At 39.4% G+C, this 25,029-nt stretch overlaps 1 protein-coding gene across 5 annotated transcripts; it reads right to left on the minus strand.

Annotated features, from left to right (window-relative positions):
• Nucleotides 1-1,202: 1,202 nt before the first annotated feature.
• On the minus strand, nt 1,203-23,410 carry LOC135412982 (sodium/hydrogen exchanger 9B2-like). 5 transcript variants are annotated; one of them, XM_064652017.1, is made up of 13 exons: nt 23,101-23,409; nt 22,231-22,399; nt 20,388-20,487; nt 18,653-18,827; nt 17,004-17,174; nt 14,173-14,315; nt 12,184-12,311; nt 11,173-11,348; nt 10,527-10,633; nt 9,252-9,401; nt 6,718-6,826; nt 6,380-6,516; nt 1,203-5,414 (listed from the first exon to the last, which is right to left on the minus strand). In XM_064652017.1, the coding sequence occupies exons 3-13, from the start codon at nt 20,475-20,477 to the stop codon at nt 5,175-5,177; spliced, it is 1,626 nt and encodes a 541-aa protein (XP_064508087.1). In that variant the 5' UTR covers nt 20,478-20,487; nt 22,231-22,399; nt 23,101-23,409; the 3' UTR covers nt 1,203-5,174. The 5 variants fall into 5 exon arrangements, with proteins under 5 accessions (XP_064508087.1, XP_064508088.1, XP_064508086.1 ...); XM_064652018.1 differs by lacking the exon at nt 22,231-22,399 and having other exon boundaries at nt 18,653-18,824; nt 23,101-23,410; XM_064652016.1 differs by lacking the exon at nt 22,231-22,399 and having other exon boundaries at nt 23,101-23,408.
• Between the last annotated feature and the right edge of the window lie 1,619 nt (nt 23,411-25,029).

Genomic DNA, 25,029 nt, shown 5'->3' on the forward strand with positions numbered 1-25,029 from the left:
AACTAAGGTAGATCATTCCTCCTCTTTTTGTAACTGTTGTAGTTCCAGGTACCAAAACCTCTTGCCTTGCAACAAAAGATGGCAGATTAGAATGTGATTATGTGTTCAATGCCTGCTTTTACAGAGTGTGTAACAGAACCATGGTATAACCTCTAATGTATTAATGCTTCATGGTGGTCTTATTTCAACGGATAAGCAAAGCATAAACATATTAGTATATAACATTGAAAATAGATAAAAATGTGTAATATTAGGTGTCTTATACTCAGTCTTCACTTAGAGAGGTATATTGAACACCAAGCCCCAATTCTTGGGTTTGGTGAAGAAGTTATTGTGAAATGCAAAAGCCTGTTTTTAGATTTCTTTTTTCAGGCTCTAAAATCCACAGCCCATTGCAGCAGGCTGTTATTATATAAAGCCCTGTATGTACTTCCATCTTTTATCAGGATACTTTTGTATTCAACTAATTTGGTTTCCTCTGAAATCAAAACCAAACCAGTTAAACTAAGACAAACCTTGCTGAATTAAGTAATACAGCAAAATTGGTTTTGTTTCTCCCAAAAAGCTCCTCTAAAAGCAGAACGACAGTGTAAGGTTTAACCTCTTTACTCCATCTTTAATACAGGTCGATTGTGAAATAATTTTTTTCCCTGCCTGCTCTTAGAAGAGATTGCTGTTAAACTATCTACAAATGTGCTATGGAATAAACAGGAGTTTGGTTTTTTGTGCTTATGTCTGTAATGGAATGGAACACATTTGTAGTGTTGCAAAAGCAGCACTCAGTTACAGTGCCTTTGTAGAAAGGATGTTTTAGTAATTTCCACAAGATAATAATATAACGACAATCACAAGCAAGATAAATCACCATTTCCTTGCATTTCAAAATCTGTCAAGGTAATACTGTCTCATGGACACAGAAATTTCTGTAGAAAATCTCAAAGAATTTACTAATCAGTTCAAATCATCTACCTGAAGTCTACAGAGATAGATAGCTAAGAGCTGAAGGGCCTGCAGCGCCCTGTATTTCACCAGCAATAGAGCGAGTTGAACCAATTACCTGACTTTTCTAACCTAATTTGGAAGCTCCACACAGAGGGATAAATTTGCCTTGAAGGCTAATAAAGACCAGAACTGAGGTAGTAGACTTGAGAACTGAGGTCTTCACAGTCTCAATAAAAAATCAGGAGAAACTGAAATTGGCATATTGTGACATATCTTTTTACTCTGCTAGAACAGTAATGTTTACCTTTCTTTTTGATTATAATTTGAACAATAGTTAGATTAGGCTACAAATAAACTTGCAAGTTCAGAGAAAGGTGTTTGACTTGTGGCAACTACTAGACAAAGTAAATGTAATTGAAATGCAGCTGACCCAAAATTTATCTCTTTCACTCTGTTTATTACAAAAGCAAAATGCAGAAACTTATCATTCATTGTTTTTTGGCTGTATTACACCATGACTGTTTCACAGTTAATTTCAGGCTTCAGTCTAAATTCCTTAAAAAACTGGCTGAAAAAGAGAGAGTAAGCAGTGATTATAATTACATTATCACTGCATCCCCTGGCCTGTGCAATTCCCTGCTTCCAGATGGCCAATTTCTGTCTTTTCCCATATGCTGCCTACTGTAACTCTGCCCAATGCTGGCTGCCAGGAATGCTGTCAGACCTTCTGCTGCAGAGGTTCTTCTGAACCTTCTGGAACGGCACGTTCAGTACTGTCCCGCGCTGTGCCTACGATTGTGTCTGCATGAGAGAGGGATTCCTCTGGTTATCAGTTACTGCACACTGTGCTCTGATTTTATTTCCCGCACATAAGAGACTGGCATGGCATAAAGATCCTCTTGGCTTGAATTTATGCATTATTCATTAATGATTTCCCTGGTGTTTTGTTAAAAGGGAGGTGGTCTTCAATGTTATGATTCACCCACATAAAAAGTGAAATCGTATCTCTCAAAGTTAACAGCTATTTAAAATTGGCTGAAATTGTCACGATACTTATTAAAGAACCTTGTTATAGGTTCTTAATCCTCATATAAGATTTCTTTTCATGACAAGATGCAAGTGTTTTCTTCTTTTCTGGAAGGTAAGGAGAGGAGCATTACAAAGCTTTAACGCTTTTAGTTTTAGATCTGCAGGTCTATGTAATAGCTTCAACCTGAATCTTTCTGAAGATTTAATAAAAGCTGGGGGAAAGGAGCCTTGTGAGAAATATCCACATAGGGTAGCAAAGAAAGAAAAATGCATGCAATTTCATTGAGATTAGCAAAAAGATGACACTTTTCAGTGGTATAGCTATTCAGGAACTCAGAATGGTGGAAGTGGTGTAATGCATAAATTGCGAGTGCATTGAGGTTAAGGGGACATGGTAAATCTGATTTATGAGATGCTGTTATGGTGGTAAGGTTATCATGAACAAAGGCTCTTTGTCAGAGGTTTGCTTGCATACTTAAGGTTGTGTCCAAATTTAAAGGGCTGTAATCCTTACAACATCACACTTCTGTTATCGACCAGATTCCAAATTTGGCAGAGTGATCTCAGTGGGAGGATTCAGCTTTTTATAAAACTTTATGAAAAAGTGAACTCCTCAAAGTTTTACTCAAGTGGAATTATTTTACAGACAGTCTGAACTGAACACTGTATTCCCTCACCTTGTCAGTTAGGTTTATAGACAATACAATTTCAAAATACAATAACCTCCTATTAAAACCACCCCTATTTAAGGAACAGAGTGCCTTCCCTTAGCCATGCAAAGTAGGCAGAACAGGCACAGAAGTCAAGGGATGACACAATAACCACCAAGCACAGCACCCTTAACCATTCATTGGTGCACAGTTTGAAAGCATCTTTTCAGGTCAGGAGACAAACATGAACTGAAGATGGTACATTCCCAAGGAAGCAGAGAGAACAGCAGTGTGTATAGTAAAAAAATACCAGTGTACTTGACAACTGTTAGAGGAAAACTTGCCAAAGAATTTCCTCGTATTTTTATCACTGTGCTGGAATTGCAGGCTATTAAACATTTCTCAGGAAGCTTTCTTTCTGCCTTGGAGAGGAAGGCATATACAAAGGAACACATATTGATCTGTAATTAATCTGTATACAGAGGCATGTGCGACACTCTGCAAATAGTACAGTTTCAATATTAAAAGTACTGAAGTAGTTAAATGCATTTTTGTACATTTTTTGTTTTGCGTATTAAAAATGTAAAATTTAAATAGAATTGGTTAGTTCTTACTAGTGCCAAAATCTAGACACATCAAATATATTCTATAGAGTATTCTGTAAAATGAATTCAGAGAACTGTAGTGTAGAAATCTGCTGGGGAGTGTCGTCCCCCTCAATTACAGGCACAATACAGCATCCTTTCTAAAAAATAACAAAATAACTTCTAGTTTCTGAGGGATGCTGTACTGACTCCATGCCCCAGAACGGAGCTGGGAACAACTTACTTGGAGCTCGTTACTTGTAAAAAACGTAGCGGAGGAATGTAGATTTGCTGGTATCTGTCAAGTGACAGCAAAGCTAAAGGCAAGACCAGGATTTTGATCAACAGAGGAAGTTACTCCTGGCTTTAGGACAGTAAAGGACAAGAGAGAGGGAACTCTACTGGGAATGGGAAAATCAAATGTGAACTATAATGCAACTGACTGTGCAGGAGGCATTTAATTTAAATAAAATGAAGAAAACTGCATTTGACCTTTTTGCTTCCCCTGCTGAAATATTTTAGCAAGGTATTCGACACGAGTGTTGCCAATCATTACCATGATCCACAGCCACACACATCTTGTGTTTCTGGAAAGACCCACAGGATCTGTGTGTACATGCAGAGGGTGCTAGTGCTGTGTCCTAAACACTGCTTACTCATGACACCTGCCTTCCTTCAGCAGCCTTCCTGAAAGTAGGTGAGAATGAGGCTCCTTTTGCTTTGTATCATCCCGCTCTGCGCTGCCATTTTCAAAACTGTTCATTTAAATTATATTAGTTTTCTGCATCAGTCAGGAGTAAAAAATGCCCTGGCAAATCTGAGAGCCCTCCAGTCTCCATAGTCAATCCAGCCAGCCACCTCTTGGAAAAATGAGCACTAACCGGCTATATTTTTAGCGAATACCTGGTTTCCTTTGCTGCAGTTATCCAAATGCAGATGTGAGAAGGACCCAGTCATAGCATTTTCTCAGCCAGATGGGTATTAGGATAAAGCAACAGGAGATCCTGGCTGGCCCAGGAATCTTGATTTGAGGAGGTCTATTGCTACTGCTGAGTTCCCCAGAAGGAGCTGAGGCCTTGCCCTGTCAGCAAACCCTACCTGTGAAGAGCTCTCCCATCTGTCCTACAGTGGCCAGCACCAGAACACAGCCACTCAGTGGCCAAAGAGCTGGCTTTCCCTCCCTTCACATTGTGTGTGAAGGCTGAGGTACACAGGTGAAGGAGCAGCCTTCCCAGTCCTACACAACCCTTTCACATTTCTTATAACCTCCCCACAACCCTCATCCCATTTTCAAACTCTGTCCTTTTTTCTACCAGCACCAACACCTCTATTACCACAGTCTGTGAGGGCCCCAACTGTCTCTTTTAGCACAGAAGTATCACTTGCTGTTTCTTGCAATGACCAGAGCTGACAGTCCCCCGAAGGCACAAAGGAGTGCATCAGCTGTGAGAAAGAACAGCAGTAGGAAAAGGCAAGTTTTAGAAACACAAATGAGGAAGGAGAGGAAATCACCAGCAGGACTTGTTCAGTATGTGTCAGCAGTCTCTTATTTGGAAGTTGCTTTCTTTGAGTTATTGAACCTGTAATCTCACAGCCCAGTTTCAACCATCAAGAAGTTATTCACATTAGTCTCCATTTTCTTCTGTTTATATTCCACCTCATGACTCCACTCCATGCCTGAACAATTCTGACCCTCTCCCTGGCCTCACCACCCACACATTTTGAGTAACTGTTGACTGCTAACTTCTGACTCACTGCCTGGTCAGCCTGTTCACTCTGTGTTCAGCTATTTCATCTCAAGGCACTATCCACAGATAAAAATATTTTATAGAACTCCACCAGGGCTAATTTAAAAATAGCAGATGTAACTGATACTTGTTTTAGTTTCCTCCAGCGAGATTAGAGACATGCCATGTTTACTCAACAAATGTGTAAGGGTTGAAGGACCATATTCCAATAGATGTCTGTCTCACGAAGGTTCACAGGCCTCTGCTTCTTCTCCAGCCCCAGCACCTTCCTCATCCTCCTTGCTATTTGTCTGAGCCTTCTGCAAAAGTCTGGGCCCTGCCAAGCCAATAACCAGGGCTCCAATTGGAGCAGTAATCAAGATAGCCAAGAAAGCTACTGTCAGTACATCCATTCCATACTTTTCCAGTTGCTCATCTTGATGTCTTCTTGCTGTATCCAGGGCAAGAGAACCTATTGCAGCCTGCAGGGAAGAAAACATTGCTGAGATGGAAAAAATAACCTTTAGCACTGAAAGAGGAAAAGAAGAGACCAATCATCAGTCAACATTTCATGTAACTTTGACATATTTAGTACATTCAACCCATTAGTTTTTAGGCAGTACATAGAAAAGTAAATATTATATTACACCTATGAGTACAATTTCCACTTGGCTACATTTTGAATTCCCTAAGCTGATGAGTTTATCTGGATGGTTTACCCCAATGAAGAACATTGCTTAGCTGCTATCTCATCCACATCTGGAGAATGTGTGATTAATGAAATGGGTCAGTATATTGCATATTGCAGCTGTTGAAATGCCACCCTTTGAGAATGCATCCTGACAGTAGTCAACTAGTAGTGGCTTCTTAAAATTTGTTCACTAATCTTGCAATAATCCTTGCTTGTTTTGATTATTAACTTTTGTTTGCAAGTAATCGTGCTATTGAGGCAAAGTCTAAATGACTTAATGATCACTGAAATAAAGGAGCAGGAATGCAGCCAGCCTGAGGCATCTCTAGTAATACGGCTCTTGCAGATTGCACCTTACCAAAATGACCACAAACTGATACCTATTCTGAGACTCTGATGCGACTGTCCCTGCAGACATTTCATGTGTGAGAGGGAAACGCTTCTGCCTATTTTTGAGAGTTCTCATAATCTTTATGTAGAGGTAGAGGCACAATAATCTGCAATGGCTGGGAAATAGTTTAACTTCCTCATTATTAAGAGTACAATCCAGGATGCAAGCAAAACACCATCACATAGAAGGTTCTCCATGTACTTTTCAAGCAGACTTAGGGTGGTTTAGAATATGAACTGTCAATATACTACACTCTGGTGTCACTGAGCCTGAACCTTTCCCTGTTTACTGCTGTGCTAGTTACAGGGAACTTTGCTAAGGACAATAGATTTAGGCTGGAATGAAAGTGATGTTGGACTGCTTACCTGGACAGTGGCTTTGGGCATCCATGCCAGTGAGACAAATACTTTCTCATTGAAATTAAACCCAGCGAAAGACACCATGAGGAACGTTGTTATGATTCGCACAACTAGGGCAATGCCTAATATAGCAACACAGAGCCCTGCAACAAAGACAAACACTTCTGAGTACTTTTGTGCACAGGTGCCTGAGGGGAGCAAGGCTCCTAAAACTGTAGCTTTACAGTGGGGGTGGGTTTTGGGGTTTTTTTTGGGTCACTCATAGTCTGCTTTGCTTTAGATTTCTGTATAGAGAATCTTTTGAAGGCAGTAATGAAAGCTGGATAATTTGTGAATGATCTTACCAACAGTGTCAGGCCTAAGAGATGTAACAGATACTTCTGCTCCAATTAAACCAAAAAGAAAAGGTTGGAAGATGTTCCACGCAACTGCCACAATTTTTTCTACGTCCCTCTGCAATGAAAACAAAACCGATCTGTAAATTCAGAAAAGATAGTCAAGTAGACACAACATTTAATTAATCATAGAACAAAGTGAAAATGTATGTTAAGATGTCCAGAATTGCTCCTCCTTTTTTGAGATAATACTAAAAGATTCAAAATCAGTTGCACACCTTTCGAAGGTCAGACTGTTTCTAGCTCTGCTAGTAAATAAATGTTTGATATCTCAAGAAGAGAAATAATCACTGGTGTTTGAACAATAACAGAGCAGTTTTCAGAGAGGAGGAAAATAAAGCATTGTTGATTTTCAGTATTTAGGAAGATGTAATTTCAGCAGCTTTGGCATGAAGTTTCTGAGCCCTTGGAAACTGGCATGCTTAAACATGTTCTTCTGTTTGTATCTGAGTGCAGGCAGACTCTCAAAAGTTTCAGCCATGATCTAGCTCTGCTCGTGCTGCACTCAGTCAGAGGCCTCTCTCCATGTCAGCAGGGGCAAAGTTACAGAATCACAGAATATGCCGAGTTGGAAGGGACCCCCAGGCATCACCGAGTCCAACTCCTGGCCCTGCACAAGACCATCCCCAAGAGTCACACCATGTGCCTCAGAGTATTAGGCTGAGCAAGTCTGAAATCACATACCCATAACAAGTGCTGAACTTTCCAGTGCAATATACTGTATAAAGGCAAAACCATCTTTTCTCCTTGTGTTTGAACTTTACACCTAACAATTTTCCTAAAACAACTGCTGCCAGGATAAACAGAAATCTTCCACTTATAGGAAAAGGTACACATAGCATGTTGAATAGCACTCCTCTTTTAATTGTGTTCTACAATAGCAAATGAACCTTCAGGCTGGAGTGTGTGGAAAATATAAGTGCTGTTCTTTGTCACTTAATAATCAATCCAAGGTCTAGTGATGTCCCATCCTTGGTGTTCTCTCTGGGACTGATTCTGCAACACCTCTTGTTCTTCAGTCAATGGAATGGTAGGTTATTGTAATACAAAAACTTCTGTAACCTTAGAGAGATTCAGGTGGAAATATACAGACTTCTAAACGTTATTTGCCTCATTTCTCCTTGTTTTCTCACCCTTCTAATTTTTAGCAAAAAAAAAAATTCCTCTATAGATTTCAGCCTGTTTACTACCCATTTTACTGTTCCAGCAATAGGTACAATGTTCATTGTTCTCTGTGGACAGTGTCTGCCAAGTGACTTCCACTATGGACAGTGGGAGGCAGTGGCCTTTGAGAAGCTCAGCAGGGAGCTTCTGGATAATATACTGAGTATACAGTATGCAGACATCTCTGGCTGTATCTGCTGAAAAAGACCTAAGGCATTTGACATCAATATACTTAAGGTCAAGAAGCTTCATTCACAGATCAAAAGAAGTTTAACTAAACCTTTATAGATGGCATATGCTCTTTTAAGGTCCTTCTTCTGAAATGAGCTTTTAAAATAGAGAACTTTATTAGTTGCAATGTCCTTAACTAGTTCAGTCCCAAGAAGAGTTTTTCATCCTTTAAAATTGGACAGTCATAGCTTCTCTTTCACTGTTTTAACAAACCTTGAGATCTTAATAAAGTCAGGGTCTAGATCAGGATAATAACATGGACTCTGCTCTATCTGACCCCCTTTCCTTTCTTTTTTCCTACTGCATGTTGCAAAGCTACAGCTGTGGAAAGATGCCCTCAAAACATTACATGTAAGATGGTATCAAGCAAAAGAGGCAGTGAGACATACCAAGGTACAGAAATGCAGTGGGGCAGCAACAGTAAGAGGAAGTAGGCTTAGCAGCTAAGAGAAGGTGACTAGAAAGCAGTCTTTTGTATGGTTTTTGTATGGCCTTATATCACCAGTTATTGTGTGCACCCTGCTCTCTAAGTTATCCAAATTACACTGGCTGGGGTTTGGCAAAGATGAGAGAATGGTTAATTACTGTTTTTCATTTCACCCCCCAAACCCACAGAGAACAAAACCTCAGGGTATTCAGGCCATATGCACAACTATATTTTGGACACCTGTTGGTAAATTTTACCATAAAGTGACTGTGTAAGGTTACAGACACTCACAGAGCTGTGAGTGTCTGTAAAAGCTTTTGATTCCTAGTCAAGTGCCTTCACTACTAGGTCTCCTTTACATAGCTTAAGATGTCTAAGAAAAGCTTGTGAGCATTTCTCTGTCAGTAGGCCAGGCTCTGTATCAATATCTACTCACATACCAGGTAACTCTCTGTCATGGTAAAGACAGACACAGACTTCCAAAATAAATGTAAAATGTGCTGGTTGTTTTTTTGTTTGTTTGTTTGTTTGTTTTCAAATCTGTACACCCTCTAAAGCTTCACAAATACACCAGTACCAGTCCTGACAGAAATTCAAACTCCCATCAGGCTGTATGTTCAACAGAGTTTGGGTATGATACGCTTCTTATGTAAGCATTCACCTTTTCATCAGACCATCCCACACCTGCAACAAAGGCTAAGACTAATGTGCAGAGTCCTCCTGATCCAGGGAAGCCAAAGTAGATGCTGCCAAAAACAGCAAACATGGACAATCCAAGTGCAAAATATGATCTCTTCCATGCCAGAGATGCCTGCAGCCAAGGAAAGAGACAAACAAAAAAGCAACTTTCTTTAAGAAATGGAGGAAAAAAGGTACTTCTTCTAATTTTGAAAATAACAATTTGAAAAGAAAAATAAAAATTAACAATTTTGGAGGAATCAAAGCTTTCAAGTGAGACTTGAACTACTCATTTTGTTTGCGGTTTTTTTTTTTTACATTAATTCCTAAGAAATATAAATTTTGAAAATTTAGTATTTTCTTTCCTCTGCCCATCCAAAATCTTACTGCCAATAGGCTTTTTGTATCACAAGGAATGTAATGCAGTGTTCTAACAGCCCTTCTATCAATTCTGTGATAACAGGATTTTCTACCTGTGCAGTCCAGTACTAAAACAGTTTATCCAATGAGAGGTGAAATCCTTGCCACTGCAAATTTTTAAGGACAAGTCAAACAAACATTTGCCAGGGACATTTTTATGTGATTCAGTCTCACATCAGACAGTTATATCTCTACCATTGTTCCCCATTCCTATCTATCTGTTTAGCTCCTGTATCACACTTATGTTATTTAATAATAAGAAAATTTGGTCCCACTGAGGGCAGTGGATGCTTTGCAAAGTGATTTCAGTAGTCCAGAACATATGTACTTTCTTCCATAATTTTTTGTTCATTTAATTGCCCCTCAATAGTAAGTTCATCTACCACTTTCTATAAGATTAATTTTTATTGAAAGCAACACATTCTAATTAGCACTAATGATATGCTCAATCACTTAAAGCCTCCAATATGTCTCCTTTATTAATTTTTAATCTTAGGCCTACTGGATACACCTTATAGGAATAAATATGTCACATTAATCTAATACATTATTATTTTACTGTCTGAAATGGCTATCAGACCCTTCCTCCTTTACATGTGGACATTTCCACTACCTTTAATGAGAGCAGGATGGTGAGCTGGGTTCCAAACTCTGCATCAGGAAGGACTATGAGATCATATATCATTATTGGTGCAGTGAACAAGTAATCACCTATAAAACACATTGTCACTTGATAGGCTTTGCAACCTGGAAGCTGTTAGCACTGTACACAGCTTTCCCAAATCATCCCATCGTAAAGAACCTCTATCTTATAAAGTTTTTTTTATTGGGTTTTTACCTGATCATGGCTTGGGAAATATCGAATAAACATTCCCAGAATCCCCCCAGCTGCTATGCCAACAGCAACTTCCAGCACTCCACGGAGCACATTGTACAGAGTAGAACCTATTTGGCAAACAAAAAATGTGTTCAGTAAGCCATACACAGACCCTTCCCACACAAACCACACTGTAGGCCTATGAGGGTGATTCCAGGACAGCGTCTGTTTTAAATTACTTGGGGCAAAGGAGTTGAGGAGGGAACCTAAGGGCCTGAAAGAACTGGATACTGCAACTTTCTCTCTCTGAAAGCTCATGGCAAGAAAATGTGCAAGACAAGCCAGAGAAAGAGCCACTGCAAGAACTTTGCCAAACCCAGGGAAATTTGAAAGTGTTATGTTGGGCATGCAGGGACCAGACTTGGCAGCCAAGAGAGCAGACAGGGAGAAATGTTCTCTGAAAGTTATTGTGACCCACAACTCAGCAGACAATGTTACACCAAGACTTCTGAACAGGAGCAATTTCCATCTCAGTATTCAAGTCCATACATGAACTTTATAAGGAGATGTCATTAAGTTACAAACCAATCGGTCATAACAGAGCACATGTTCTTCAAAATATCACTGTTTGTTCTGGATTTCGCCACGTACAGATTAACCAGCATACCGGAGGAGAAAGCCATTCCAAGGCAAGTGTTGAAGCCTGTGATAGCCAGAATGTCATCAATGCTGCCAGCTGCCATTAGCAAAGTTGGGACACCTTTCTCCACTCCATATCCCCCAGCTTGTAAAATCAGCATTGAGGGAACCACCACAGCAGGGGAGACTGCACCTACAACAAAACTGAAAACACATAGGTTCAGGCTCTGTTAAAAAGAAAGCACTGAAATAAAAAACTTCAAAATGTTCTGACCCTATGGTCAAATTCTTTTGAAGTTTAAAAAACCAGACCTTTAGGGATATTTCTATGCAGATTGCAAACAGCTCTTACTTTCTGCCCAACTCAATAGTATTAAAAGGGCTCCAGACTGAAAAGTGAGTCTACACTGCAGGCCAGTATTATGCTCCTCTGATAGATACTTTCATTGTTCCATTTAGGAACCTGGTCTAGACATGCTTATGAGTCAGTAGCCCAGTTCCTTCTCATAAAATTAAGTGTGTGGCACAGGAGGAGTTCACCCATCTTGCTCCAGTATATGGGTCTGGACTATGTCCACCAATTTAGATAGAACTAGATGGAAAATATTTTCTCTTCAAGGATATTACTCCAGAATACCACGCCATATCCTTATCCTGCAACTTGTGATAGGAAGACTGTCCTATGTGCATCTCTCTTGGGGGAAATACTGATTTCCAGTATGAAGATTCTCTAAGTTGTGGTATAATTTTCTGTCCCTAAAAGCCCCCTGTGTTGTGGTTAAAGACTCAGGGATTGCACCATCCTTCCTCAAGTGCTCAGATCACAAACAAAGAAGAGTAATGATGCAAACACTCCTCCACAGCCTGGAAATATGACCTTTAAATCAGCCACAGAGCCAGACAGGGGCTAAGCACAGCTTCCTAACTGGCATTGAACTGAGGTCTCTGCTTGGCCTAGAGAACTAACCACACTTGGATCATTTAACTGCACCATGAAAACAGGCACCTCTGTCATACAGGAGAGGAGAAGATACATTACCCTAATATAAATCCCCACTGCCACGGCAAATGGAGGAGAAAGTAGGCAAGAACAGCAGCTGTGCATGTTTCTGAGAGGCACGGTCCAAAAGCAAGCCGTAAACAGACAGCTTTGAGCTTCTTAAGAGCCTGCAACAATACAAGCACATCAGTGTCTGTACCCTTGGCTTTATAGAGAGGAAATACAGTTACAATCTGATCTGGTTTATTAAAAGAGTCCTGTCTGAGTTGCACTATAGGATGTCACATGGCCTAAGCTAGAGATAGACTCAAGCACAACAGGATTTGGGTGTAAAATTTCACGTGTGGCAGTGAATCTAGGTTTGACAAGGTTCCTGCATGTCACAGGAAGGAGTAGCAAAAAATTCTCTTTGGCTTCTTGTGCAAAGCAAACTAAATGTGAGAGGCTGGACTAGCTGGGAACCATTTGAAAAGTGTACCCTCGACACTGCTGACTTACCCACACTGACTTGAGGTCATTTGCTCCACCCACAAAAGATTTTGCTATAATCCCAGAAGTTGAATAAGCACCCACAAAAATCTAAGAAAAAAAATCATGAAAAGTTGTAGAACTACATAACTTTGGCACAAGGAGCCATGCATCTCTTTCAGCTCTCTCTCACTGGATATCCTGAGCAGATTAAGTTCCTTTTGTCTCAGTTACTTTTTTAAAAAAATTTTCTCACAGCTGTCTTTAATAGTCAGTCACAAACGTTACTCTGCTAGGACAGTTTCCTAATTTTGACATGGAATAAAAAAAAAAATAAATTAATGAGTTCCCCTTTTTATCAGTCCAGTTTATCCCAGCATTATCAGGGCTGAGCAGATCTACTGACATCTTTGTCTTCACAGCTTCAATTACATGAGGAACAATTGTAACTGCATCAAAGCACTGCCACATACAGAGTCAAAATGACAGTTTTGATTGCCACATGGAAAAAAATGAGTCAAAGATGAAGTTTCCTCAGTACAAAAAGTTGACATGAAGTAGAAAGAAGTGCACTCTCACTGAAGTGGGCATCCAAGCTGTGTCTAACAACACACAGTTCACGCTCATACGAGCTTCAATGTCTTGGAAAAAATACGATGACAATCTAGGAAACCAACCAGATGGTTTTCAATATTGAAAAAACCTTATTTTGCTAAATATCTGAAGCATTGGCAACTCTCTAGATTTTCTTGGTTAAGAAAAATCAGTTTAGATGTTCTCAATTACCTATATTTTACCTTAAATTTTATATAAACTCTTAAGTGGTTCCTTAAATAGGCAGGGACTAATATGCTACAGCTTTACTTCAGCCAGCTGGTTTTGAATGAGCAAAACCTTGCCTTCATTATTTATGGACCATCACACTTCAGAGTGTGCAGAGGAAGACTATTTTTTGTTCACCAGACTGTTATGGGCTTCACGGTGATGTGAGTCATTGTTTCTGTAGTGAAGTAGGACTCATCTTTGCAATTAATGCAATTAATTAAAATGGCAGTCATTAAAAAAAAAGCCAGAAAAGTCATACAGGTTTACATTTTTTTTGGTTGTGTGAGTTTTTTGGGTTTCTGTCCACACAGGAACATTCTCTTTCAAGGACTGGGGATCCCTTCCATTCCTTGCTTTAGTTTGTCAGTGTAAACTAACAGGGAGTTTGTCTGGGAGTGTAAACTCTTCCTGACAGTCCATGACAGAGCACACATCCTCAAGATGTTTACAAAATTTAGGAAATTCCTTTAGGGCAAGGGGGAAAATAGTTATAAAATCAGTTTTATTCAGGTATTTTTTGGACTGCTTGCCTACTCTACAAATTCAACTGTCAATATTAACATACATATAAGCTACGCTTATATATATATACACAATATAAGCTATGCTTTCTGTAACGATCAAATTTGCAGATTCTCCAAGACTGAACAGTTCAATATTTTTAACAGAGCCAGTTATTCAATTTTTTTGAGAGCTGCTGTATACTTTCCCTCACACAAATGGCTGGTGCCATACCTTTGGATCCAGGCCGAGTCCTGCTCGAGTCAAGATAATTGAAAGAGCAATATTCCTCAGTGCTGCAGACCAGCGTAGGTTTATCTGGACAAAGTCACTAATTAATGGAGTGTTTCGGATTAGGAAACCAGCAAGTAGCATCCCTTAAATGAAAGCAAATGAAAGCTCCTATAAATGATTTGGTTTTAATGCACGAGAAAAGCCTGCAGAGCATTCTTAAAAATAGACACCATAATATTTATTTACGAGAGGAAAAAGTAACAATTCATGTTCTGAATTATTAGACATGTTTTAACAATGGGACTGAGGCACGAAAAGAGAGAAACATATTTAAAGCAGTGAAAGTGGCCTAAGAAAATACAGGTCACCAATAAATCCGCAGGATGCTGACACAGTTTTAGTCAAATTCAAGAGAATTTGGCTTTGTTCACCAGGTGCAGGTTGATTACTTACCATAAGCAAAGACACTCCTGCATCCTTAAAGATTTTTTTTCTTGTTAGCATGTTTTAACATGAAAAGAGGAAGATCTTCTAATATTGTGTATTTACCTCAGAACTTGAAAATCGTTAAAATCGTTAAAAATCCTCTTAGGTGTAAGAAATGCAGGTCACAAGAACCATAATGCCGAGGTTGGGGAAATATAACCTAAAACAGCTAATCATGGACTAATGTAGACATTTTAAAGTGCTCTGGCAATATGACTCTTACACAAAGGGGAAAAAAGGGGGCAGGAAAATCAGAAACTTGGTGTTATCCTCTATTTGAGCTACTTGCAAGATTCAACTTTTGCAAATATTAGTGAAACTATCCAATCAGAGAATTCTTGCAACTGTAGCTCTGGAAGGATATGGAAAAGTACAGGAGAAGTTGACTATAGATATAGATCTGCAGAGATTCATTGTAAATCTTGATGATTCATTTTTGTGGCATAATGTTGTATTAGTCAAGTTTAGAAACAGGAAACCAAAAAAAGACAAAAAGTAAATAATCATTGTGCTCAGGTTGCTCCCTGCTTGGTGTGAGCCTCAACTGTGGACTTGATTTGTCCTGCAACACTCTGAACACTGCTTTTCCTAACACCTCCTGGAAAAAAAGCATGGCATAATTAATTTGCAGTACCTCATGAGAATTATATAAGGGTAGTATAATGATCATATGCTCTTTGCAATGTTTGCCTGAGGTCCGAGTCACCAGAACTACCCTGATCTAGAAAGCTACTTAACAAAGCAAAAGTCTCCACCTCAAAGGGTATCTTCACTGTTCTGCTCCATGTCGCCTGCTGCAGAAACCTCTCTGCAATGTGTACCTAAAATATACTATGTGGTTGTTTCAGTACCAATTTCACTCCTTTTTTCCTGAAACAGAGGCTCACTATAAGGTGCTTAAGTGCTTAGCCACCTACATTACACTCTATTGCATCTAGCACAAGTGGGTTAAACATATGTAAGAGTACCAGATTTGCATTATTAATGTAAAAACAATATTCAAAGACATTGTCTATCTCTTCTTCTGACTTCTCCAATTTTTCTCAAGACTGGGGATCAGAACAATGAACTCGGTGCTAAACAATTCAACAAACATGTGCAGTCACGCTTAAGTTTCTGTTGTCCAGTATTACCTGTCTGACAAGCACTTTCATGCTCAACTCATAACTTTTAGATACAGACGTAATTAAAAAAACCCCAAACAAACAGAATCCAAATGGTCAGAAACATTTTTATTTGTTTAAGGGGGGTGTTTACTTTAGAAAGGGAGACTCCCTGCGTGTGACATTCTGTGTTCATATTATTGCAGGCATGCATGTTCTATGCAAAACTTCCCTCCCTCTCATTTGAATTTTTTCTTGCTGGTGAAACTAAGCAGTGCAAGAACGTGCACACTGCCTGACGGAGATGTGTATGGAACAACTGTCTGAGGCACAGCACCAGCTGTGCAGGTTACAAAGTCACACCTGTGCACTACAGGCAGGTATTTGTAAGCCCACTCTGCCATGAAGTATTACTGTCTGTCAACAGCTTTACTCATTTATGCAGTAAGCATAGCAAGGAGGCAGCATACAGCTGGTGAGAAGAACCTGGAGCTTCATTCTCCAGCTTCACTGATATCACAGCACTTCACAATATTGTACTGATATAAGCAAAACTGAAACATCCTCTAGGAAAGAAGTCTGAAAACATTCTGAAGATGTTATTTTCATCTCCCATTTCTATTTTGCCTTTCTGTGTAAAATAAAATAGAATGTTGATGTGAAAAACAATCTTATGATTGATTCAGAATAAATCTCTTCAGAAGAACTATTCTTTGTGGTGAATTTATTTCCTCACATTTCAGTTATCTTGAAATAAAGGAAGAGGAAAAAAGAAATTTTTCGGACTACTAGTAGAGGTGGATTCCTATAACGATTTCTTTGGAAAACATTTTCATTGTGGAAGAAACTAATGAAACAGCTCAGCAATAGTTTTGCTATGAATTTATTATTCTACTATAACAGGAGGTCTGGATTAAGATTCCTGTTTGGTGTTATTAAACCCAAATTTTAAGTAACTGTGACAGAGGGGACTGGAGGACAATAAACTCTGAATTTGTAGGTATACAGTTCTCTGACCCCCAAAGAATATGAGGAGAATCTCAGTAACAATTTCACCTGAGCCAGTTTGGGGAATTTTGCACCCTCTTGAAGAGGACCAAAAACGCCACTTGGAAAAGGAAGAGATCTGGAGTGTGACACAGTTTGCTTGTTCCCAATTCAAACACGCCTAGCCTGCAGATACTGCTTGGTGGTTTAAACAACACAAAATATGCAGGAAGAAAAGAAGGAAGGATATCTTACCCAGAAGAGCAGGGAGAGGGGGTAGGGTTCGTATTTTGATGAATCCAAAAATTTTACCTCCAATGACAGCAAAAAAATAAAGAAATAGAATTCCAAACAGATTTCCACCTGGGAGACACTCAGCCCCAGTTATGGACCAAACCACAGCCCAAACCAGGACCACGACTGCAACTGGAACGAAACAAAAAATATTCATATTTAATAATCTCTCAGGAACAACTTTGCTGTTGGATCACATTTGTTTTTCTCCTGAAGAAAAATGTTACCGTGACTTTCAGAAATAAGATTACTTACCTTAAAAATTAGTTTAATCATAACAATGCATTTAATCTTTGATGGTCTCTAAACTGATGTTCTGATTTTATAGATGCTAAGATACTTTAAAAAATGGTAACAGGAACATCATTAGAGATCAAAATGTTCTGAGTGAGCCTTTGGCCACCGTGGAAGGCATTTCACAGTTTCCAAATTTAAAGCAAAGACTTTCACTAACTTATTTTGCATTTGCTTATCTTCCTTCAGTTACTTCAGAACCACAGTAAAATCTGCCGCTGAACAGCCTGGCATATCTTCAAGCTCATGACTGCAGCTCCAGCCTAATTTTTAAAAGAATTGAAGTATAATTTTTAGGCTGGATCTGCTTGTACAATACATTGTTATCCTTGGGAAAAACATTCTGAAGAAGGTCATATCTCTGGACAGCCTGAAGGAGTACAGACACTTCCCTTGATACAACAATCAAAGGGGAATAATATACAAGGAAAAAGAAATCCTGAAAAATATTATGAGAACAGTAAGTGAAAACATGCTCTTTGCCGGTTCACAAATCTGTTCCTACAGTTGTCCAACAAGAACAGCTATGCATAGATATAAAAGCAGAAGACTGAAGGAGAGGAAAAAATGTGTTGAATAAATCCTTCTCATGATCATAGGAAAGTATATTGCATTTTCAGACTGGATTTTTCTTAATCTTATTTGAGGGTGACAGGTGTCAAAAGGGAAAATCAGTAGATTTCCAAACATAAAAGCCGAAGAATCCCAAGTGAGGGTGAATGGAGGCTGTGGAAACAGTCAAAGCCACAGGATGTGTCTTTTGTCAGGAAAAAGCTTAAATAACTTATTAGCCAGGCATCTCTTCTTTGAACTTTCAGTTTAGGACAAATCTTAAACAAAATGGGTCAGTTTGCCTTGTAGTTAGGATTCTTGGCTTTGCAAGCCTGGGGTATTAAGGAACAAAAGAAGGTATCACTGCCAAGTCTTATATTTATTGCCTTAATTAAAAAGAAAGCCATCCAGCATGCCAAATATACCATTGTGTTCAGAATCACCTTAATGCTCTCAATACCAAAACAAAATATCAAGACAAAACCTAGGAGGTCTTTCTTCTGATGAAAACAGTTTGCAGTGCAAAAACATACCTACCATGATAAACAGGTAAGAGAGAGTGGAGAAACAAAAACTGTACATTCAAATCTTTGTTTTACTTCTTTTGTTCTGCTAAAACATTAACAGAAAAGTGTGATAAGTAAAACACAACTGTTTCCCTTCACTTTTTTAAAGGATAAAGGGACAGATATCATCCCATTCAGGGAAACAAATACTTCATTTGCCATTTCTCATTTTAATTAAACTCTGTCTTTCTTACATACCATTTGTCACTGTTTGGGCCAGTAAACCCTGAGGAGGACAAGCAAATATTTGCCTCCATGTTCTTGAAGACCCTGCTATTGGTTCTGGAGGTTGCTGAGCACAGTGGTTCAAGAGAGCAGTTTCTTCTGTTTGTGTATTCCCATCGGTACCTTTGGCATCTGCTGTTGGTCCCTGCTGAATGAAAACAAGGAGACTCTCTCAGAGGTGGCACTGCATATATTTGAAGTAGTGTACAAGACCTGAAGTCAGGTGGGATGCACTAGAGCCACACTGGCTACAAATGACTATATTAACTAAACAACCACATCCAACTTTGTAGTTTGGCGTTTTTGGTTGTGTGTTTGTTTTTTTCCATGGCACAAAGAACTGCGTGGGAGAGACTGCAGGCCATTTGCCTTTTTATCTGCAACTGAGAGGACTCCTGTCCCAGTACAAATAGCACCTGTGCAGCAATAGTATCTGCATATTTGATGAAGAAACAATAATAACAGGCCAAGCTCAGCTTGTCTTGTATACAAACTAAATATTTATTAATATTTTCTACAATTTGATAGGGTTCTGCTTCCAGACTGGATTTCACAATAAAGTTAACAATTAGCATAATTCCAGTGAGACAGTGTCTTTAATGTAACTGCTAAATAATTCCTGTTGCAAAACCTTGAACAAAAATAACAGAACAAATATGAAAGAAAAAGAACAGCTGGCCAGTGCAAGCATTACTCACATGATCCATTGCTGGAAGGCTCAAGCTGCTAAGTCAAAGTAGAGATGGAGAAATACTACCCTGGGAGTTATTCCCTTGAAGAATGATTCCTTGAAACTGTTCTTTTATACTGATACATCTACTTATCCATATTCATAGCCAAAGCACTTTTTGACCATTTTTGGATATGTGTCTCACTTCATTTTAGCGTCTTTATTTTTGACAAGTTAATCATCTACCTTCCCTTATGATTATTCACCTTCATGTCAGCTCATTGTCATAGTGTAGACATGGAGTTCTGCCTCTCATGTAGCCCTCCCCCACTAATACTTCCACATTCCTGATTATTTATGTCTCATCCCTCTCTCTCTCTCTCTATATATATATAAATTCCTTACTCAGAGTCACAACTGGAACACAAATCTTGTGAGCTTTCAGCATGGAATTACTTGTTTATCTACCCTGTGATTCCGTGATTGCCATATGAATATAATCACTGTGTGCATAAAGATACAGCAGTTACCTTTATACTCAATAGTATATGCTTACCTTTAAGTGCCTTTTATGTTAAGATTTTTATTTGTACTTGCATTTACTTCCAAGTCTTTTTTTAAAGCCATAGACATTTCCAATAATACTGGAAATAGGCAGAGAAGCTTAAAAGCGTGGGCTTTTTAAATTTTTATTAGATAAGAAAAGGTAGATATGCATTAACAACTTTCAGCAAATGGACTGATAAGTGCAATTTGAAAGCAAAGAAGTAATTGTAAGGCCACATAATTTTCTTCCAAAAAATGTATGCTGATGCATTTTCCACCTCAAGCTGAAACTGCAACCACTGATTTCCAGCAATCCAACATACTGCAGACTGTACAAACTGAACACGCGTTAATTATAAAAAATTCCCACCGAGGAGATTTCTATGTGTATTCTCTTCAGATTCAGGGATTTTAACAATATGGGAAGAAAAGGGAAAGGAAAAGGAGGGTTCCTTCTGACTAGAATTGCAGTTAGAGATCTTAGTTAATTACCTCACTTTGCTCATGCATAAGAATCATGCCATTTCGCTCACATACTGATGGCTCAGAGTCTTCACTGTTATTTACATCTTCCTTTACCATTGTTGCAAACCTAAGGAAAGCAACAAAGATGGAAAAGTTAGAGAGACATAAATAACGCTGTTTTCCAAATGGAACACTTCTCAGTGTTGTCTTTTTCCCATAGCTCAGGTGAAAAAACCCTCACAGCCCAATTCCAGATTTAATGGTCTTTGCATGCGCCTGTACGCTGTATGTAAGAACGAGAGACAGAAACTAACGGAAGAACAGTATTAAGCTTACAAAGACAAGCAATAAAAAAATAAAATAAAAACCCCTGAGTTTTAGGATCACAATGATCTGTGCTAACCTGTTCATTCCTCTTTAAATGTACGGCTGCAACATATATATATGAAATCTATCTATCTATCTATCTATCTATTTATCTATCTATATCTATTTGTGCCTCTTACCAGCACAAAGATAAAGGTTATTTGCTGTCAACACCACTTAGGAGGACCACTAGTTCTGAAAGTGTCACAGGCCCTGTGTGCATGGCAGCGCAAGTACCCATTAAATAAAGTTAGAACAACAACTATAGTTCCTAAAGCTCCAGGGGATTTCTGAAGTTTCATGAGGGGACACTTTTCTTCTAACTTAAGCCTGACCAGATCCAGGTTGATTTTCAGGGGAATTTTCAAGAGCATAGCTCTGTTAGATGCCACTAGTCACAATATATTGACTGAATATGTAAGAGAAGATGCCTTTGAGTCTATGAGTAAAGATCAAGCCTATTCACAGCTTGCAGCCTGTATTCAGGTTAGGCTGATAAAACACGTCTCTTTTTAACTGCTTATATTCCATGGATATACATCTTAGAGTGGGAAATAAGGTCCAAACTGTTTGTATTTGCTCAGTCTAACTGGTCCACTTCTTGTCCCATAGATTCTAACAGGACATATGGCAGCGCACTGTTTTGTATGTCAGATTTTTTTTTTGTGCAAACATTTACTGTAGTTTCACAAGTCTGAGCCAGCAAGAGTTGCATGAGCCTGAAGACAAGGCTTGCTAGTGTTCTTTGTTACAGCAAAGCTGTGCATATATTCTCCATCAGCTAAATTTCTTGAAATCTTTTACATTGCTCTGACCATATAAAACACCAGTGAAGTTAAGCCAGAACTTTTGAGCCAAGAAATTCCTTCCTTGCTAAATTGTTGGAAGTAAGTCAGAGCTGATTCTCACAATTATTAAGCCTTCAGTTTATAATGAAATATCTGATATTTAGGAATGATGATGCCATAAACAAAGACAGGGGCCATTGTAACACCAGGGTAGTTTGAGCAGTTCTGATAAGAAACTGGTTTGAGGCTTGGCAAAGGCAAACACTTTCAGTGTGTTCTAAGGTAAGAGTTTTGCTTTCTTTCCTGTTTAAATGTAAACTGTTAAGTCTACTCAAATTCCAATACTTTTCTATATTTTTAATTACTACTCATGGAACCAAATAGTTGTGTTCTTAGAGTTCTTTAATAACATCAGTGATACTTTTGGTTTGGTTTTTTTTTCATCCCTTCATTGGGGCGGGGAATCCACAAATGCCAGTTGTACTAACTGGAATAAAAAGTTATCAGCAACTTACCAGTGCCTCCCTCCTTCCCTTCACTGACCTCTTTCCCAATATTTCTGTACTTAATTTTGTACTTCTGAAAGGGGCGTGTGTGGGTAAAAGACAGAAAGATATTGTTCTCCTTCCAGCTTTGCACGGGCGACATCCCAGTTCACGGGGTCATGTAGTTGGTAACACAAAATACATTAACACTTTGGAGAAAGGCAGGTCCACCTGGCCACAGCTTCAGCTCCTGGATGCGCGGTTCACAGCAGCATGTGAAAGAAAGGACTGGCTAAGCAGGGAGATGAATGTTCTGCTTAACAGGAATAGTTTCCAGGTGTGAACGAGAAATGTAGTAGTGTATGTGCTGTCCTTATCTGTTTTGTGACAGGTCTTCACCCTGTTAGCAGGATCAAGAACCCACTTCTAAGCAATGTCCAGTTGGATCAATGGGACCACAGTGAGTGGTTAGTGTACTTACATCAGGGAGGGTCAGTCTTCTGGGGGTTCACTGTAATTTTTTTGCCCGGGGAGGAGGTGTTGTTTTGTTTTTTAAACTTCACCCCGTATTCAAACAAAATCAAGTGATTGAGAAATCACAGAGTGGAATTCATACCACAGGGTTAAGGCCTGTCCCATGGAAATCAGCCAATAACAGATTTATTTTAGTACCTCCCTGGAAAACACACTTTCCTTATTTTGAAACCAGAGAGGTTTTCATTAGATCCTATCATTTTACTTGTTTTTAATGGGTAAGGAGGAGGAAAGAGGGACAGCTGACGGACAGGGACAGCACGTGCATGCCTATCGCATTAGCTGTGTTGGCTTGGTGACTCTCTACGTTCTGCTTTGCACACAGACGGTACAGAAAGGAATACAAATAAAATACCACAAGCATCGCTAGAGCAACTGGCATTCAGAATAAACTATTAAAACCCCAAACAACCTAAACCACGCATCACATCCACAAAAAGAGGCTAAGGAAACGCCGGTGCAGCCTCCTGCCTGCCAAGCCAGCCAGCAGTGCCCGGCAGTCACCCCTCCTGCTGCCTCCAGCTGCAGGGAATGGGGTGCAACGGTACAGAAGGTCAGAAAACTCACCCGGGGAACAGCAGGGACCAGAGCGAGGGAACCGCTCCCTGCGAGGACGGGGAGGCGACAACGTGCTCCCGGCTCGCTGCAGCAGCTCCTCTGTGACGGCTGCGGCTCCTCCTCCTCCCCCGCTGTTGCTGCTAGCGACATAGTCCCTCCTCCAAAACCACAGCTTCACTTGGCCAGCAGTGAAAGCCTCCTGCTGGACCCTGGGATGCCCAAAAGGGCGTCCCGGATGCCTGAGTGAACGGGTCGCAGGAGATGGGGGGCTGACCTGTCAGGTTGGTTTGAGCGATGGATCAGACCTGAGCCCATCCAAGGCTTATCAGGGCACCATGCCTTATCAGGGCACCGAGGAGGAAGTACGTTTTTGTGTCTTTTCAGCCTTTGCTTCCCATGACGTTTATTGCATCCTGTACGCATGGAAAAGGCTTTCTGTGCTGCCTTTTCCGTGGCTGTGGGAAGATGGATGGGGAAGCTACACACAGTTCTCTAACTCAGACACTGCAGTTGGAGGTTTGTTGAAAGGAAAGGATAAGGAGCTTTTGCTGATTCTGCTCTGGGTTCATGCAGAAGAAATGTGCTGTGGCAGGCAGGAGAATTAAAAAAACCTAAAACCCACCGCTTGCATATTATGGTGTTCCTAGCAAGATATTCCTGCTTCTTAAAGATGAAACAAGTGTGTCCACCTCATCTGTAAATGCTCATGAGGGAATGAAACAGACTAACTTACTCTGCTCTTAGTATCATCATGCAGAACTAAGCTGACTGCAAATCCAAGAGAAAAAAAAAAAGCGGGTTTTTGATCAGAAAATAAATTTTCCAGAAGGACTCTTAATCGGGGACATCTATTCCTCCCCTCCCCCACAAGAGAAAAGTTTGACCTAGAATCTGAAAAGTCATAAAGCCTCTTTATATTATCATTGGAGTGGAAGGACAACAAAGAGAATTACCCAGTTTCATTAAAAACAGACCAGGGAACTAAGAGGTCACAAGAGTATTAAGAAGCATTTTCCTTTAATAATTCCCACAAGTCTGCTGAAAAACCCCATGACAGAAGAACACATTTCAGAATTGCAGCTGTTAACACATCCATGAAAAGCATTGCTAATAAGGCAAAAGACAGCAAGCTCTGCTGACTTTTATTTTTCTGCTGCACCAGATTCTTGGCGTACCACTAAAAAAATCCTTGCAGGAGTGCTTTGACCAAAAAGAAAAAAAGAAGAAGCTGGTTTTGAGTAGCATCTGTATACTACAATCATCAGTAAGCTTACAAATGTTAAGTGATAGAGTTCAATATGCAATAAGTATAATGAAATTTCTCTCATTCTTAATTATATTTTCAGAATACATGGTGCAATTTTCCTGTGTTACTGTAGTGGGGAAATTCTCTCTTTTCAAGGTAAGCCTTCTATGCCTGCTACAGAAGCAGGACTTTGGCCTTCGTATTAAATCCTATAACCGTTGAAACAGTATCCTGCCAGCCTGAGCTTTTAACATTTGAATTTATGTCAGTGAACATTGATGGAGTCATTTTGGATAATTTTGGATTTCTGCCTCAGCTTGATCCTGCTTGGCTGCCAGTGTCACTTGATTGAAATATTAGATTCTCTAATACCCCATAAACAAACTACACAAGGCCAGAGTGTGCCAACTATGATTAAAGGTAAAGGTTAAACACATAATGAGCCTTAGGATGCCAACAGACACAATATTTTTCTCATTTGTGAAATTTACATTTACTTACAATTTTAAAATAAGAGGCCTGATTTTAACTAGACATGTTCCATTATCTTTGAAATCAGGTAATTTATATTAATGCTTCAGCTAATATTGAAAAGCTTAAGCAATAATTTTATAAACATGGCAGTTGTTGTTACAGAAACACACACAAAATATTTTACATTTTTTCCTGTGCTTTGATTACTGATGAATCAT

This window comes from Pseudopipra pipra, chromosome 4, assembly GCF_036250125.1.
Source record: "Pseudopipra pipra isolate bDixPip1 chromosome 4, bDixPip1.hap1, whole genome shotgun sequence".
Taxonomy (NCBI): domain Eukaryota; kingdom Metazoa; phylum Chordata; class Aves; order Passeriformes; family Pipridae; genus Pseudopipra; species Pseudopipra pipra.

Coding starts and splice junctions, on each gene's coding strand:
- LOC135412982 (XM_064652014.1), bottom strand. Junction 17,175..18,652: donor GGCCCAAACAGTGACAAATG/GTATGTAAGAAA, acceptor GTTTCGTTCCAG/TTGCAGTCGTGGTCCTGGTT. Junction 10,634..11,172: donor TGGAATGGCTTTCTCCTCCG/GTATGCTGGTTA, acceptor TTTGCCAAATAG/GTTCTACTCTGTACAATGTG.